Source organism: Bos taurus, chromosome 7, assembly GCF_002263795.3.
Source record: "Bos taurus isolate L1 Dominette 01449 registration number 42190680 breed Hereford chromosome 7, ARS-UCD2.0, whole genome shotgun sequence".
Lineage (NCBI taxonomy): Eukaryota > Metazoa > Chordata > Mammalia > Artiodactyla > Bovidae > Bos > Bos taurus.
The window spans coordinates 61,185,969-61,204,509 of NC_037334.1; the positions used below are offsets into that span (position 1 = coordinate 61,185,969).

At 48.4% G+C, this 18,541-nt stretch overlaps 2 protein-coding genes across 5 annotated transcripts in view; one reads left to right on the top strand and one right to left on the bottom strand.

Annotated features, from left to right (window-relative positions):
• PPARGC1B (PPARG coactivator 1 beta) overlaps window positions 1-8,327 on the top strand; it is a 120,575-nt gene extending 112,248 nt beyond the window's left edge. For both annotated transcript variants that reach the window (XM_005209630.5, XM_003586328.6), the window contains one exon: window positions 813-8,327. In XM_005209630.5, the coding sequence (XP_005209687.2) occupies window positions 813-913 (101 nt within the window). In that variant the 3' untranslated portion in view covers window positions 914-8,327. The remainder of the gene's footprint in view (window positions 1-812) is intronic.
• A 755-nt stretch (window positions 8,328-9,082) lies between these two features.
• The window catches only part of PDE6A (phosphodiesterase 6A), a 123,841-nt gene continuing 114,382 nt past the window's right edge, over window positions 9,083-18,541 (bottom strand). For 2 of the 3 annotated variants that reach the window (XM_024993841.2, XM_059887933.1), the window contains exons 18-22: window positions 13,885-13,948; window positions 13,538-13,612; window positions 12,795-12,878; window positions 10,096-10,243; window positions 9,474-9,688 (exon numbers count right to left, since the gene is read on the bottom strand). In XM_024993841.2, coding sequence (XP_024849609.1) covers window positions 9,615-9,688; window positions 10,096-10,243; window positions 12,795-12,878; window positions 13,538-13,612; window positions 13,885-13,948 — 445 coding nt within the window. In that variant the 3' untranslated portion in view covers window positions 9,474-9,614. 3 annotated transcript variants of the gene reach the window in all.

The following is an 18,541-nucleotide window of genomic DNA, read 5'->3' on the forward strand; positions in this document are numbered from 1 at the left end:
CCCCCATGCTGGTGGGAATAACTGGGCAGCCACTTGGCCTGGAGGCTGTCCTCTTGTTTTCCTTCTGGCCTGTGGTCCATCTTGCCCTATGCCAGGACTGGTACCAAAGAGATGAAGCCTCTCGTGGTCTCTTGGAAGGTCCAGTCTCGTGCTCGCAGCCAGGTGGCAGAACCACGGCTGCCGTCTCTTTGACCTCACAGGGTCGGCAGCCGCCCTGCCATCCATGGTGGCCCTGACAGGCAGCAGCCTTGTCCATTAACTGGGTCACAGTGAAACAATATTGTCACCATGCCCTCACCATCTGGGGCCAAGTTGGTGAAGAAGGACAAGAGTTTGTGGTAGGCCAGAGTCTGCTGCAGCCTCCATAGTGCAGATCTGAGTGTCAGGAGACCCCGGAGGCACCCCACCAGGCAGTGCTCCCGACTTTGTGTCCCCCGTGGGGACCCAGTTCCCCAGCCACGCAGTGAGGACATCGTAGTTGTCTGCCTTATGTGACTTCTGCACTGGTTTCCTAAAGGGCAAGAAACCATTAGGGGAAGTAAAATTAGAGGCTTTGGAGCGGGAAAGGAGCCCTGGGGGGAGGGCTCTGGTTCAGGCATCCCCAGCCTGCAACCAGGGCAGCCGAGCCCCCAGGACACCACCCACATGGCAGAGGTGGCCCGGAGGAGCGCAGAGCCACTGCCCACTGCTCTCTGGAACCTCAGGCTACCTCCGCTCCGTGGGGCTGACCCTGGTGGCAGATGTTCTGATTGGCAGGCTTTCTGAATCGCTCACTGCCTTCCCCTCTCACTGACTCCTCCACCCTCGCCCAGATTCTAATTCAGAAGAGGCCCTGCCTGCGTCAGTGAAAACCAAGTACGAAGCCATGGATTTTGACAGCTTACTGAAGGAGGCCCAGCAGAGCCTGCACTGATAACAGCCTTAACCTTCGAGGAATACCTCAATACCTCAGACAAGGCCCTTCCAAAATGTTTACGTTTTCAAAGAAATTAAGTATATGAGAAGGAGAGAGAGCGAGCGCGTGAGAGAGAGAGAGAGACTCGGAACTGCTGTCCTTTTAAAAAAAAATCAATGTTTACATTGAACAAAGCTGCTTCTGTCTGTGAGTTTCCATGGTGTTGATGTTCCATTGCCACATTAGTGTCCTCGCTTCCGACGGTTGTCCTGGGTGTGCACCAGATGCTTGGTCTGGCACCCACCTCCCCTTCCTCCCCGACCGACATCCCCTCGTAGACGTGCAGCTGTGTTCACCATACCATTTCTCGTCTGTAGTGTGTGATGATGAAATTGTTACTCGTGAATAGAATCAGGATTATAAACTCACTTCTAATTGAAGAAAAAAAGTATATCCTTAAAATAATGTATTTATGGCTCAGATGTCCTGTGCCTGGGATTATTGTATTGCTTCCTTGATTTTGTTAACTATGCACTGTCATGAGGTGTTTGCCACTGACCTGCACTGCTCCCTTTACCAGAATGCCCCAGAAGTGCTGGCGGCCGGAAGCCTGGTTACCAGGGAGGAGTGGCATGCAGCCACCATCAGGAGCGATGGAGAGAGGGCCTGTTTCTGGGCCTGTTCTGCCAAGCGCTGCCTTGTCTCTCATTGAGCAAGCTGGGGTTCGTTTACAGTCGGTGCCCAGCTCACACTTAGAGTTTGTGCCTGGATATGAGTGCGCAGATCCCCTCAGACCTTGGAAAGAAGGTGGGGTGAGCTGCATTATTCCTGTTTTCCAGGTGAGGCCAGCAGTGCCCTAGGAGGCAAAATGACTTGCCCAGGATTTCACGACCTGTGAGACTATAGTGGCCCAGCCCAGGCCCCTCCTCCTGCCTTAGCTAGGGTAAAGAGGCAAAGTTGCAAGGACTGGTAGAAGTGGGTTCAACTGAAAAGTACAATAGTCTAGGCGCCTCCGGGCTCATTTTGGGGGGCAAGTTGGCAGCTCCCTTGTCAATATCGGGCAAGTTCAGGCTTTGGCACCAGTCTTGATCCAAGGGGTCCTGAGGTGTGCTTACACCTGTGGACACGCCATCAGAGCTTCAGGGACACACCTGGAGTGATACAGAGAGGTGATCTGGGAGCAGTCACCCTTTTGGGGCCAGCTACCACCTCATCCTCCTTCAGCTTGACTTCCCTTTTCTTCACCTGTGAAGTTGTTTGGGCAGCAGGGGTAATAGGGAGCAGGAGGGGATGTGAGGCATGGGGATAGAGAAGACAATCTCCAATCTCCTTTCCAACTTAGAAAACATTCTCATTGGGTTTTATTTTAAACTTTGTGTTCTTGAGCGGTATCAAAGCCATGTCCACCTTGGATGTTCAGGAGGTGCCTTGGGGGCCATTTGTGAGGGGGAGCGTGGCTAGGCAGGGTAAGAGCGCATTGCTTCAGCTTCAGACAGAGTGGCTCCAACTTGGTCTTTTTCACACATCAGAGTTCCTTGGGGAGTTTTTGTATTTGAAAGAAAAAAGATCCTGCTGCTTAAAAAAGTTTGACTTGGCTCATTTAACTAAACAAAGTGATATAATCTATTACTAATGCCAAGCCTTGTTCTTTGGCAATTGGTAGTTATGGGCTTTGGGTTTTCTATTTATGTTCTTAAGATTATAAAATACCTCAGTAGTTTAACTGGGCCAATAAACCTCTCCTGAGAGGTGAGCATACTTCAAGCCCACAGAGAAGGTTGGAGGAGACTGGCACTGGAAGAAGCAGGGAATCTGAGTTCCTGTGTATCAGGTCACTTCACCTCTCTGGACCCCAGTTTTCTTTTATGTGAAATGGACCAAGGAGGAGAATTAGGCAGGCTGATCTCTAAGGTCCCTGCCAGCTCTGACAGCTGTGGCTTCTAAGGTGGTATCTAGCAAGTACATGGCACATGGGCCACTATTCCCACATCCTTGGCCAGTTGCAGACATAACTAGTTGAGCACTGCACTCATGTTCTTTGAACTTGGTCATGTTCAACAATCCTCATCACAGTGCTCTGAGCAGTCATGACTAGTTGATCAGAGTTTAACCTATCTGACATCCTGGTGTAATCTTTGAAAGTTTTCTGTCATACAGAACCCCGTGGTGGCCCGGTTTCATGCTGGCCCATCCCTCTCTGTCGTGTCCTGATCTATGAGAGAAAATTGCCCTTAAGCCATTCCTTGGCACAGGACTCCCAGTACTACTCTGACACAATCCCGCTTGGAGGTGGGGGCCAAGAGGAATAGTGGACAGGAATATGTTTGGAGAAGGCAGGGTTTATAAGGATAGACCAGAAAGGAGACTTTCCGTGGCACGAGTCTGAACATTATAAATTCCCTTTATAGCTGTTCACTGCCTAGCACACAGTAGGCACACAGTAAATTGTTATGGGATGGGATGGAATGGAATGGAATAGAATTTAAATCCACCTGATGCCTCCCCTAACTCCTGATTTGCACTAACAAGTAAACTGAAATTTCATCCTGTGGAAAAAATAGAAAGGAACTATACATTCAGAGTGGAGAGAGCTGCGTTGAGTACTGGCTTTGCCAAGAATTAACTCTGTGACTTAAATAAGTCAGAGTCCCTTCCTCTCCCTAAGTCTCTGTGCTAGGAGGGGTTGGACTAGAAGATCTCTAAGCCTCTCCTGTTTGCTTCTTCCCTGATTGCACTAGACCAGGGGTTCTACCATGGGCAGGTGGTACCTTAGGGTGAAAAAATGCAGATTTTTAGTGAAAGACAAGTGTCTTCCCTCTACTGGGTCAGCAGAAGCCACCCTTTCACTTCAGATTAATACAAGGCACTTGAAGGTGGTCAGACGCTGGCCCTTGAGCAGAGATTTGAGTTTAGTCCTGGTACATGATATGCTTAAGGTTGGGGCTGGGGCCTGCGGATGGGAGAGGGTGTCTGCCGAGGGCATCAAGCAGTTTCTTCTCACCATCCCATACGTAAAAGGATACAAGTTCTAAAGGTGACCAACCCTGCAGACAACCTCCATCCGAAGACTCATTCGGTGCTGTGTATTATTTACCAAGGAGATTCCAAGGTCTCTCCAGGAAAACCAGTCAACCTTGGTCTCTTTCCTACCAAATTAAGGAGTCCCCCAGAGGGAGCAGCTGCCACTGGCAACCATCTCACTGTAGCTGTGTCCTAGTATCTGCTCTCCGTCATGTTCACGTGTGATTGCCATGCAAGCTTACAGTAGACTGTGTTGGTAGCCGCCCACACAAGGCAGGTTGTACTGTCTATCTCTGTGCCGTGCTGGTGTTTTCCAAATATGTTCCATCTAAATACTAAGTGGAATTCTTCCATCTCCTTCCTCAGTCGGTACAAGGCTGAATCAGAATCCTCGCTCTCGGGGGCTCTGGTTAATGAAGGAAAATGCATCAAAGAGGTAAAGAATATGAGTGGATGGAGTGCAGCTAAGGCCCTGACCCTCTTCTCCCCATCACACCTTGACCCCCAGTCAGAACACTGCTTTGAGGTATCAATACAAAGCACCAGCCAGGTGTCTGCAGCTGCTGTGAGCTCTCATAGCCCTGTGTGTGGAATGTGCTCAGGAGAGAGGTGGGGCTTTGGGAGCTCCAGGGTGGGAAGAGGAAGGGGTGGGGGATGCTCTGAACTGCAAAGACTCAGTACTCAGGTCCTTATGTGGGAAGAGATGCAATAAGAAATCTGTCTCGCCTAAAGCCTGTATTGATGTTTGGAGAGCGATTTCTTCTAGGCGTATGCAGTATGCACGCTGAGGGGACAGGGACAGCATGACAGTGCAGCCCTTCTGCATGGACAGCTTGAAACCCAATCCCAGGCCTTGGGTTCAGTTGCAATGACAGCCGAGCCCCCAGCTAGAGTGATGGGATGTCCCAGCTGTGAAGCAGAATCAACTCCAAAGGATTTGTTGATCTGACTCACTCATGTCGAAACTGCAGTCTTTTCTTACCGTTTGTGATTTAGCAATTGTCCTCAGACATGACCAAGGAAAGAAGTTGAATGTATAGTAGCAAATAAAGTGAACCTAATGGTTTCAATGGCCAAAGAAGAGGGATCCTTCCCATTGGGGCAGAAGGAAACCGGTTAGTGCTTATGTGCAATATGTTTAATCTGGGCCCCACGTCCCTGAGACGTTTGCACACATAGATAGGCTCCAGAACTGTCTGCTGAGTCCAGGGGTACAGGGTAAATGGAGGGAGAGCTCGGGAGCTGGGAAACCTTTGTGCATAGAGATGCCCTTGGCTCAAAACAGACATAGAGCGGAGGGCCCCTGGGAGCCGGCTGTAGAATGCCCAGGAAGCAGGCAGAGGCTGACTTTGCATTAAACCAATAAAAGTACTTTGAGAAACCCATGACACTAAGCCTGGCTCCATGTTTCTACACTGGCAAACATGGATCTCCCTGGGCGATGTGAGGTCGTCTCCTAGGCATTGGGACAGGGGGCCAGGAAAGGGGCTGGTGAGGGAGGAAGGCGGAGATGCCTTCATAGACATCAGCTGAGGGAGAGCCCATCCTAGGGCCAGTCCTAAAAATGGAGCAATGCTTTTTGATCTGGTACCTATTTTTGTAAAAAAAAAAAAAAATGAAGACAGTGCAGCCAATTGAAATGGGTTTGCAGAGCAAGTCACTTACCTATAAGCCATCTAAAAGTGAGAAACCCAATGTTTCTTACTTGCTATGTGATCTTGGGCCTCTGTTTCCTCCTTTACAGATGGGAATGAGTATTGGATGGGCTGAGCACTAAAGTCCCTTTCACCTCTGATGGGCTAAGATTCCCATCCTGGAGCACCGGGAAGCCATCATTAACTCATGAAACCAATTCCATTCTCTGGCTGTGCCCAGCTCATGTTCAGGGTGAGAGTTCTCTGCAAGGTTACCAACTAGCAGGGAATTCAAATCCACATGGTCCTGGCCGAGTTACCTTATATGAGGAGGCCAGCTCCCCAGGACAGATCTAAGCCATAGTTTCTGGTGGGGATGGTGAGAAGTTAAACCCCAGTTTGGCTGGGTGGTGATGTCAGATCTCATATTAGCTTTGTCATCGTCCCCACCAAACAGCTTTCAATCTGAATGTTGTGACCTCTTGGCTGTTTCTCTCTTGCTGTCAGGCAATACTAGCAATACACTTGTTTTTGCAAAACAGCTTAACTTAGGTACTTTTCACACATTTGTTTCAAATGATTGTAAAACATACGGGGCAACAGGAGGCACGGATCACACTGCATATGTTTAGGGCAGCTTTGGTTTTTTGTTTCTTTAAGGGTGTAGCAGTGGTAGCTGAGGCTCTGAGATTTTGTGGGGCAGATTTGCAGAAAACTCCGTTTCATCAGAATGCCTTGCACATTCAGAAGCAGCACAGAAATCCAACTGCCCAAACTGGGGGCTCGGAGAATAGGGTTTTGTAGGTGGTCAGTCCCAGGGCTGTTCAATAATGCCTCCAAAAGGTGTTTTATAGCCAGGACCCCCTCTGTGCTGTATGTTTTGTCAAAGGATCCTCCAGATCTCCACTTTGCCAGCCTCGCTCATGGGTGACTTTTGAAGGGATTGGTCAGCTTCCACCTCAGCACTTTGCCTTATCAATGTCTAGTCGCCATCTAGTGGCCGAAGACTGTATCCACCAGCTACCCAGATAGAAGGCAAATAAAGCCTTTCGACCACTTTGCAGTCCAACACCAATGTTGGGAATGAAATGCAAGGACATGAGCGAACTGTCTGTGTGTTTAGAGCCCAGTGTAACACCAGTCAGAAGCCCCAGAAGCAACCACTCAGACTGAAAAATACACTAGCTCTCCTGAGGGCAGCGGAAACATGAGTGGACCTGGCCCAAGTGCCAAGGAGGGGTTTACTGTAACTGCAATACTGGCAGCCCAGCTGCTGACCTTGTTAAGTGAACCTCTGCTAGGTGGCCCCCACTGGACCCTCAGGACAAGCAGAGAGGTTGTGCGTGAGGATTCTGTGGGGGGCCTGGCCGTGGCCTTTGATATGGTCTACCGAATAGCCAAACAGCTTTTGTTTGCTTGTTTTGTATTTTGTATTTAAAAATCTTGTCAAATGTTTTTGTGTTAGGAATAAAAAGTCATAAACTACTCCCAACTTTGTTTCTTGAGGAATGTTCTGATTCCAACAGAAAGAGGTTGGAAATCTCAAGGGGTGTGTGGTCAGGGTGGTCAGTGGACCAGGGAAGTGGACCACTTGGATTTCCAAATGGTTTCAGTGGAAGATGACCATCCAGAAGTCTGACTTGGGGCATTCTGCTCCGGAAATTCACACCCACCCACCCCCTTCACCTCCGTGTGCTGCGATACTAGCATTAGCATTGGCTTGGAGCATCTGCTTCTTCCAGAGGTGGCTGCTAATGTTGAAACCAACCCAAGATTCCTCCCCCCACCCACCCCAGGTTTCTAAAGAGATGATGTCTGTAGCTAGCCTTAATTGACTGGGCAAGGTGGTCCCTATGGTCCCTTCCAGCATTTCCAAATCTTGGACTCAAATCCTTTTCTCTTGGTGTGATCATGCAGCCTAGAGAATTCTGAGCAATAGAAAGCCAGGGCTTTCCCCGGCTCTGTAACAGGGTCAAACCAGGGAATGGCTCACCTTGTGAGGTTTGGGTATCCCCAGGGGTACTACCGTAGGGGGCATTATTTATTAGGAAGCTCAACAAGGTAACTACAGCCTGGGGTGCGTGAGTGCAAGGCTGTGTGTGTGTGTGTGTCTGCACGTGTGCACACCTATGTTTGTGTGTGTGTGTGTGTGTGTGTGTGTGGAATTACATTGATGCATTTCTTGAGAAAGGTGCAAGAATTTCACCTACACAGAGGGACACATCTGCTTTGTTATTTATAATAGAAAGCTAAATTTTAATTTTTTAAAGGACACTGCTAATGATTGAGAATCGAGTTTTTAGTTTTGCTATTTTTTTTAATTGGTAGAGGATTTTTTATATATTTTTTCCATTTTGTTGGGTTGTGTCCTTATTTATATAAATACTTTATCCGTGAGAGGCAAGGAAGAAAACTTCTTTGCTTTTAATTATTGTGGTTGTCATCGTCCCTATTTTATTTCTGGTGTGATTTATCTGTTTTACCTTCTAAATGAGAAAATGTTTTCCTGTATTTGTACATTGTCAGATTCTATAGTTTCATAGATAATTTAACCAAATTGCTCTATGTATTATTATTCTGTGAGTATAAAGTTCTATTTTAATGTCTGTAAATACTTCAGAACTGGCTTCTTTTCTCAAACTCCACTGTGGAGTTATTGTTTACATCACAAAAACTGTAGAATCTCTATGCTCATGTACTGTAAATAGTGAAGTGATCTGCTTATAAATAAACTTAACAAATACACTATGGAGATTAAAAAGAAAATACCACCCACAGCTCTGCCCAGGTGTGTCTTTCTTTATTGAGTCCTGTGTGCTTGTTGAGTGTTGCTCTGGCTACTAAGGAGGAAAAGGCTTCTAGTTTCAGGGTCATCTCTTGAGAGAAGACCTCAGCCTAGGGTGCCTCTCCAAAATACTTTTCATGGATCACAAGGAACCATTCAGACTTGCGAACCCATAACATTGTTCCATTACCAACTTTTTGCCAGTATGACTTACAAAGCTATACCACCTTCTGAACGAGGACTCCCTTGTTTTGGTATATCTGCTTTTCCACACAAACACACTACATATATGTGCTAAAAGAGATATTTTGACATTATGGTTTCAGGCAAAGACACTTGCCAGTTGACAACTCTGAAATAGTCTCTGAACAGAGAATATGGAAAAGAGACTTGAATTGTGTACCATATTTGGGTGAACTTGAAACATTTTCCTGTGCTTACTTACTCCCAATGAGAGCAGTGAAGAGTGGCATCTTCCAGGACCTTTCACCTTGGATGTGTGTGTTATTGCTGAGAACTTGTCCTGGGTTGAGCCAAGATGGCCAGGCCTTACCTGGCATGGATCTGTCATAGGCTGCAGGCCACCACCCTCAGGCAAACTCTCCCTGAGGATGAGGTAATCCCGAAGGGACTGAGACTGAGGGCTGTCTGTTGACAGCGCTCATCACTGCTGAGACCACGGTCTTCAGTAAAGGGTCTGGGCAGCTCATCGCAGTATCCACCACAACTGGGTATTAGGGGTTCATGTGTGGCATGCGATCATGATGTGATTATGTTTGAAAACACCCATTCATCTTTAAAGATGCGTAATGGAGGAGTCAATGATATGCCTGGAATTTGTTTTTAAATATTTCAGCTAAGAAAAAAAGAAAACTCTAAAAGGACAGATGAAGCAAATGCAGCAAAAATCCTGATGTTAGAATCTGCATGATGGGTAGGAGTCAATTCATTGTGTAATTCTCTACTTTTGTGAATGATTGCATATTTGTGTACTATAAAATGAAAGTATAAGAACACAAAAGATTCTAGGTAAGCAGGTGAGTCTGGCACTAATGTTTGAGTCTGTGAAAGCTAAAATGTTGGTTGTCATTCAATAAAAAGTTCTCACAGCTGAAAAAGAGGCTTGAAAGCCACTAGGAAAGATGTAAACTAAATTCTCTTTCAGTTTTCAAACCCCACAACTCTGACTTCTCGAGCAGGTGGCGTATGGTTTCCCACTGGCCTGGGTGCTCTCGTCGGTGAAGGGTGGGGCCGGCCTGGGCCCTGGGTCCTCGCTCTGCTATTGGACGCAGCAAGACTTGGATGCAGGCCCGCCCCCAGGTTGCTTTCCGCCGTGTTGACTTCCTGCGGCTGCTGTGATCAGACAGGAAAGACAACACACCAGGTGAGAGGAGGCTGCAGCGGGCTTTCCCTCTGACCTTGTTTGGACCAGGAGTTGCAAACTCAAGGGCTTTTGGAGGTCCTACATCCACCCCTTTCTTATTGGACTTTGTCCTACTCTGGTCAGGGGCAGTTGGGGAGGATTAGAGGGGAGGCTCCTTTGCTGGGACCCTCAATCTTGAGAACCAGGCTGTGCCACTGCTAATGGTGTGATTTGACCACGACACTTCACCTCTGCGCGCCTCTGTGCTCTCATATGTAGAATGGGGGCAATTGGGTTGTGGAGTGGCCTGAATGGGCCTACGTGTGTAAGGCTCTGTGGTCGTGAGCACCCAGTGTGTGTGGGGTTGGGACCCCCCCATCCTCCCCCTTCCACAAACCTTGGTTGGCTGCCTGCTGTTTCTGCTTCTCCTCCTCCAGCCCCTTCATCTTGGTCTCATACTCATCAGCAAGCGCTTTCCACTCCTTGCGGTTGTTGGTAATCCCATCCAGCATGGGAGTGATCTCCTCGTGGAAACGGGAGAATTCCTGCAAGAGACAGAGCCTCTGGCACAGGCACAGAGCCCTGGGATCCGGTCTCCGGGCAGGGCGCAGTGTGTCATGCCCTCACTGGAGTGAGCGTCCCCAGGGGGTGGCCGCTTCCATCACCCAGTGCTGTTGGAGACGACACTGTAGGGCCCTCAGTCACAAGGTCCCATACCTCACTTGCGTAATACCCTCCTGTGGCACCACCTGGCTTTCAGGATGGAACACTAACTCCACAAGGCTCCCAGACCCAGTGGTCTTCCTCGTCACCAACTGGAACCCTCCGGACATTCCAGATCTCTGTCTGGGCCTCACACCAGCTCGTTGCTTTGCTGGAACTCTCTAACTTCCCCCTCTTTTCCCTTGAGGGCTCTACTCAGACATCACTTCCCCTCGGAAGCCTCTTCTGATCCCCAAGGTAAGTCGAGTCCTCTATTAGCAGCTCTCCAAACCTTACATTCCCACATCACATTTCACTGTAGTGACTCCCTCTGCTAGTCTGCCTCCGGAGCTGTGCACTGGGGAGGCAGGCACATCTCTGCTCATTCACTGGGGTGACCTTGGCCCAATACAAGGTCTGGGGCACAAAGATGCGACAAGGATTCTAAAGGTCTCTTAGCCCTAGAATAAAAATAATGCCTTTAAGCACAGCGCGTGACAGTTTATGATGCTCTGTGTCTCCTTTGGTCCTCAGAAAACTGCCAGGTGGGACAATGAGACTCCTCACTCCTAGATTTTTGGGTGAAGAAATGGAGATGCAGATTGGCAGAGATTTGCATAAGGTGAGAATGGCACATCCAGGGTCCACTTCAGAGTTCAGCCAGAGCTAGCTGTGCTCAGATCAATTTTGCCACCAGCCATGTGACCTTGGGCAGGTCCCCATGAAATTGGAACAGTACCTCATGGAGTTGCTGTGATAATGCACGTAAGGCTCTTAGCCCAGTCCCCACTGTTTTGTATATTACTGATGATCACAGAGAGCATCAGCTACCCCGGCCTGCTGCTTGGAGGATCCTGGTTAGTCTGCGTTATATCAGAGATGCACTCGTGCGCCCCCTGCGGGCAGAAGGGCTGCAGCTCAAGTGAAAGTCGCTTAGTCGTGTCTGACTCTTTGTGACCACATGGACTATGCAGTCCATGGAATTCTCCAGGCCAGAATACTTGAATGGGTAGCCTTTCCCTTCTCCAGGGGATCTTTCCAACCCAGAGATCAGACCCAGGTCTCCAGCATTGCAGGTGGATTCTCCACCAGATGAGCCACAAGGGAAACCCAAGAATACTGGAGTGGGTAGTCTATCCCTTCTCCAGTGGATCTTCCTGACCCAGGAATTGAACCAGGGTCTCCTGCATTGCAGGTGGATTCTTTACCAATGAGTTTATCAGGAAAGCCCTCACGCAGCAGAAAGAGCCCTCAAATACAGGGTCAGGCTCCCCCTCTGATGCTGTGTCCTGGCCCTGTCATTTCTCCTCTCTGACATCTGTCTCCTCATGTAACATAGCCAAAATAAAAATAACCAATGGGAGGTGGATGGTGGCACAGATAATATGGATAGGGGCATGGCGGGTTTCTCAAGAGGGAGACTTTAACGTTGAGCCAGAGCTCAAAGAGAAAATTCAGAGTATCTTTCGACAATTGAGTAACTGTGACCTGTCATATTCCCACCAGCTGGGGAAGTTAGCTGGACATGTATCTGCTATGCTCCCCATGTCTCTGCCTGAAAAGATGATACATCATTTGACCCACAACAATTTACTGAACAACTCTGGGCTTCCTTGATAGCTCAGTTGGTAAAGAATCCACCTGCAATGCAGGAGACCCAGGTTCAATTCCTGGGTCAGGAAGATTCACTGGAGAAGGGATAGACTACCCACTCCAGTATTCTTGGGTTTCCCTTGTGGCTCATCTGGTAAAGAATCCACCTGCAATGTGGGAGACCTAGGTTAGATCCCTGGGTTGGTAAGATTCCCTGGAGAAGGGAAAGGCTACCCACTCGAGTATTCTGGCCTGGAGAATTCCATGGCCTGTAGAGTCCATGGGGTCACAAAGGGTCGGACACGACTGAGCAGCTTTCACTTAGGATGTGTGAAGCTGCAGGCTCTGGCCTGGGTGAAAAGTCACGGAAGCTCTTATGGGGCTGTCCTGACAACCAAACACCACTGGAGGTGAGATGCATTTTGTAAAGTAGTACTCACAGGTCACTTGCCAGGGTTTTTTATTCCTGATATCATTTGGGAATCCCAATGGCACCCCACTCCAGTACTTTTGCCTTGGAAATCCCATGGACGGCAGAGACTGGTAGGCTGCAGTCCATGGGGTCGCTAAGAGTCGGACACGATTGAGCGACTTCACTTTCACTTTCCACTTCCATGCACTGGAGAAGGAAATGGCAACCCACTCCAGTGTTCTTGCCTGGAGAGTCCCAGGGACGGGGGAGCCTGGTGGGCTTCCGTCTATGGGGTCGCACAGAGTTGGACGCGACTGAAGCAACTTAGCAGCAGCAGCAGCAGGCTCATCAGAGACATTTTGTTGGGCCTGAGAAAGCGAAGGACCTACCTTGTAGACAAAGGTGCAAACAAAGTCGATGAAGCCGACCTGAAGCTTAGGGAGTTCATCCGCCTTGTTTCTGTCCATCATGGGCTGTCAGGGGGAGAGAGAGTTAATTGCACTGGGCCCCTCTTGGGCTGATGCAGCAGGGAACCCATCCTACCTATGAAGTGAAACATTCTTCCAAAACAAAAACCCTCTCACTGGTCTCCCTGAGTCTGGTGGGGAGCCAGCGGACCATTCCAGCCAAGTTTACTTTCAATATAGATAGATTCACAGCTGGACAGGTCTTCCCCTTGCATGGTCTGTGCTGTTAGCACAGAGCCATGGGAGGTAGACTCCTAGACTGTCGGAACTGAAAGGGAAATCTAAGTTTTGGCCATCTCTACTGAGCTGACTGAGCCAAGGATACACCTTGGAGGAGGGTCTCCAAACTTTAGTAGGGAGCATGTTGCTGGACCCACCCCCAGAGTTTCTGTGCAGGTAGGTCCAGGGTGTGCACGGGGGGTGAGGGGGTGGAGTGGTCTGTGGATTTGCATCTCTAATGTGTACCCAGGTAACAAGGTTGATGTGGTCTCCAGGGAACACACTTTGAGAACCACTGCGTTAGGGGAAGCTCATCTCTGTGGTAAGGTCACACATCTGTGTGTCAAGGATGAAGGGGCACATCTCTCCATCATGGCCAGGTCACTGCTCTCCACCAGAACAAGATCACACGCCCAGTATCAGGCTGAGGTCCCTTCTCTACTCACAATGGGATTCTGTTGCAGCACCGTGCGCTCCAGGTCACCTTGTTCCCAGAATTCAGCAGCAACCAGCAGAGCCACCTGCAACAGGCAGACACCCTCCATGGAGTCAGGTCTCAGCCCCGGTCCTCCCACCTTGCTCCCATCCCTCTTGGGCTTCCAGCTCAGCACAAAAACCCCAATCCTGCCCTACCACCCCACTATATGTCATCACAAGAGATTGCCACATCTTGCCAGAGGATGATGGAGCAGTGGGCTGCCTCAGCAGCTAGAGAATCCAAGCTGCATTAGCTGCTGTCACCAGGACTGGGATGCTCCTCCTCTCAGGACAGGAGGACAGGAGGAGTACGTACCTTGCTCTGCACCTCCCAAGGCTTGGTGATGGCTGAGAGATCACAGGCGGTCATCATCATGGCCCTGCACACAAGGACACCAACCATCAGTCCAGAGGCAGTCAGTGCTGTATATCTGATTGATTCCATCTATCTCTTCTTTTTCTGCCCCTACTAGTAGGTGGCCTCATCCCATTGTGAGCAGAGGTGTCAATGCCCAACTGCATCTGAAGGTCAGGTTTTGTAGTCAAACAGATTTAAATCCTGCCTTTGTCAGTTATTAGGAGTTTGGCATTAAGCAATTAAACTAAGTTCTGGGCCACAGTTTCCTTGTCTGTAATAATACTGCTACTTTCTTCATGGAGTGAGTGCAAGATTCAATGAGATAATGTGTGTAAAAATCTTAGCATGGTGCCTAGATATATTATGTGCACAACGTGTGTGTGTGAGTCAGTCGTGTCTGTTTGTGACCCTGTAGCCTACCAGGCTCCTCTGTCCATGGAATTTTCCCGGCAAGAATACTGGAGTGGGTTGACATTCCCTTCTCCAGGATATCTTCCCAATCCAGGGATCAAACTGGGGTCTCCTGCATTGCAGGCAGATTCTTTACTGTCTGAGGCACCAGGGAAGCCCACGTGCACAATAAACTGGCAATTATCAGGAACACATGTTGGGTTTCTATATATTATGTGCCCCACGCTGTTCTAGGCATTTTATAAATAGCAATTTCATTTAAATCTCATCACATCCTCAGAGTTCCTTCTGACTAGAATGGAACCGTATTTCTCAACCTTTTTCTCTTTATCCTCCCTGATCTATTGTCAAAGGACCTTTTTATACATCTTTCCTATAACCACTTCACCGAGAAATTTTAATAACATGGACATACTGTGCCTCTGGAGGGCCACAGATCACTGTATTATCTAAGAGTTTTTTGCTCCTCTCCTGAGAACTACTTTTTGCCCCAGCAGGTAATGAATGATGAAAGGAGAAGGACGACCCTGGTCATTGTGAGGAAGCCTTATGTTAAAAAGTAGAGGAACAGACTGAGGAAAGAAAGGATTAAAAGATAAACTCTTAAAGTACTTTCACAGTAATAGGAAGGTAAGACAGGTATTGTTACACAGGTAGGTATGACATAAGACAGAAAGGGAAGGGACATGTGAAAAGAATTGGAGCAAGAGGAGAGAATTTGATAAGGTATTTCAGAGATGGGGCACAGCGGCGTGAAGTCTGGGAGGGGAATCCAGGGTCATGTGCTGTGGGTGTCAATCCCATGCCGGGGAGTGCAGGTGTATCCAATAAGCAGGGAGCGCATTGACGTTGCAGGGTCGGATCATGACTCATCAGAGCTGCTTGGCAGCACCTGTAAGATAGAACAGAGAGAGGGAGGGAGGCAGGGAGGGAGGAAAGAGAGATGCTGCAGCAGTTCAGGAAGGACAGCAGGAGGGCCTGAGCTCCCTGGCCGGGAGAGCATGGGATCAACCCCATGTGGGAGAGTCAACCCCACTTGGTGAGAGGATGGGCAGAGACTGTGGGGGACAGTTGGAGAAGCTTGGGGCTCTGAACCTAAATAGCACTTGGATGATTTTACAGTGAACCAGCTGTATCTGGCATAGGTTACATAAGCTGGTCTGGGAGGCCTTAAGAGTTATGAAATATTAACAAGTTTAACTATCTTTAAGTAAACCCTCAAAAACTCAAAAAATTATTTGAGTAAATAAGCTTTCAGGAATGCATACATCTTCTTAGGAAAACATTTAGTGGTAGTGTTAGTCGTGCAGTTGTGTCTGACTCTTTGCAACCCCATGGACTATAGCCCACCAGGCTCCTCCGTCCATGGGATTCTCCAGGCAAGAATACTGGAGTGGGTTGCCGTTCCCTTCTCCAGGGGATCTTCCTGACCCAGTGACTGAACCTGGGTCTCCTGCATTACAGGCAGATTCTTTACCATATGAGCCACAGAGAAGTCCCATAGGAAAACATTTATTCCTTGTAATAACATCAGAACACATGCCTGATGCTCAGTGTTAAGTGTCAACATGCTACGTTTACTGTCAAACACATTAAGCAAATGAATGTTTGGTTGTGCATCCAGGAGTCACTGGTTCCTTGTTACCTGTCAGTGTCCACATACTCAGGAGAGCTCTGGATGTTTACTTTCCCTGGCTGAAGAAAGCATGTGACAATTACTCCCAGGAGTTAGGGAAACACCTAAGTGTTTTATAGATAGATATTTGGTATGTGCATGTGATGGGCGCTGGGGGTGGGGGACACTTGGACACCAGAAAAGCCAGTCCCAAGCTTCGTGCCCTAAAGACAAGGCATTACATTCACGTCAGCACTGTGGCCTTAGGTGTTCCTTGGCCAAGATGCTATGCTAGGCATTAGGGACCCAGAGAAGCCTGTGAACAAGATGCTATGCTAGGCATTAGGGACCCAGAGAGGCCTGTGGGGAGCCACGTAAGGAGCAGAGGGGAAACACATTCTAGGCAGAGAGAACATCTAGCACAAAGGCCTTTGTGGAAGGAAGCCTGGAAGCAAGGAGGGGCTCAGGGAGCAGATGGAAGAGGGGTTGAGGGGACCTGAGATGAACAGGGTAGACCCAAAACCCAGGTGTGGGGACATTTCCATACTAAGAGCAACAGGAAGAGTCACTGAAGAGTGGGGGAGGGGTCATATTTGCATTTTGCAGAGAACAACACAGTGGTTTCAGTGATGAGGTCCCAGGAGCCCAGTTAGGAAGCCACTGAAGGGTCCAGACAAGAGATGGATGTGGCAATACAATGAAGTATCCAGACAGACAGGCATTTAAAAATAAACTCAGCATGGCTTGGGGATAGATTAGACATGCAGAGTGAGGAAGACGGCAGTGTCAGGATGAAAGAGGACCCCGTGGTTATTATGCAGAAGAGAGCTAGAGTAAGTCCTAAAGACTTGTGGAGAAATTTGAACCTTATCCTCAAGGTGGGTGAGAGTCATCAATTGCAGGGGGAGGGGGGCGAGGGCGGTGAAGTTAAACAGTATGAAATCCAGTGCAAGGCTTTGGAGTCAGACCGAGCAATTAGATCCTCACTCTTGTCCTTGGTTGTCATATCCAGGACAAGTGACTTATGTCTTTGAGGCTCTCTCTGATCTTTGGTGAAACAAGATAATCACATTAGGTTGGGTCGTACAAAATTCTGATTTTGTGGGTCAGAAACAGTCGATTGCAGCAACATGGATGACCTAGAGATCGTCATACTGACAGAAGTAAGTCAGAGGAGAAATATCGTATGGCATTCCTTATATGTGTAATCTAAAAAGAAATGATACAAATGAACTTACAAAACAGAGAGTAGTAGACTTAGTGAACTTATGGTTGCCAGGGGGAAGGATGGGGAACAGGATAATTAAGGAGTTTGGGATGGATATGTACATCCTGCTGTACTTAAAATGGATAACCAACAAGGACCTACTGTTAATATACACCACATGGAACCCTGCTCAATGTTATGTGGCAGCCTGGATGGGAGTTCGAGGGAGCATGGATACATGGATATGTACGGCTGAGTCCCTTTGCAGTTCACCTGAAACTATCACAACATTGTTCGTCAGCTATATATAAAAAAGTTAAAAAAAAAAGCAGTTGAAAGTCAGCAATTTCATGGGCTCAATGCAATATATCTGTCCTAGGGGTTACTGTGACCAATACATAGGATGATTTTACAAGTGCTACCATGGGCCTTATCTTCATCACTATCACCTGCATCATATTAAGCACCAGGATGGGCTCCTGCGCACCAGGCCCAAAGCAAACATTACTTCTGCTCAGCTGGGATGCTCAGCAGTGCTTCTCCTTGACCCTTAGCTCGAAGCGTGACCCTGGAAGCATCCCAGGCACCCTTGCGAGGCATTCAGACTCTTCCTGGAATTACCCTTGGTCTGAAGTGGGTAGCCTGCAGGGGAAGTTTGAAGGGAGCCAAGGAAAGCTGTGGGTGTATGGGAGGGGGATAGGGTGACCTGGTTGATGCTCCACGATTGCCCATGAGACACTAGGTAAGTCACTTTGTCTCTCTGAGCCTCATTTTTTTAATTTGTAAAACATGAGACCAGGAGGCACCAACTTTTTCTGTAAAGGGCCAGATAGCAAATATTTTAGGTTTTGCAGAGCATGTGGACTCGATTGCATTACTCAGTTTCATCATTGCAATGAGAAAGCAGCCACAGATAAGATCAGTTGGTGCTTGGCCACCAGAAATGCGCTGCTGAGGCCTGGGCTTCGTGGCCTGGGGCTTGAGTGGGGTTGGAAGTTGTTAACTCACCCAGCACACCTTTGCTGAGTGCTCACTGCATGTCAGGCCCTGGAGAGATTGCAGAGGACTTAGGACTGAGAGCAGCCCTGTAGGCATTTACCATTAAAGTAGCTCTTAATCGACAGGCCCCACACCATTGTGGTTTATGAATTGTGCGGTTTGCGGTGTTTTTGGTGTCTTCGTGGTTTTCATACTTTCCCTCTGGTCCTTCCCAAAGTTCCACCCTCTTGAACACAGAGAGCACCTTACTCCAGGTAGCAGCGGATGCTGGAGCCGAGGTAATGAGCTCACTGGGTTTTAAGTGGCTCTTAATTGCTGCTTGACAACAGCTATATACAAAGTCTTGGCCACTATTCCATTATTTGCAGGATGTATGTTAGAAG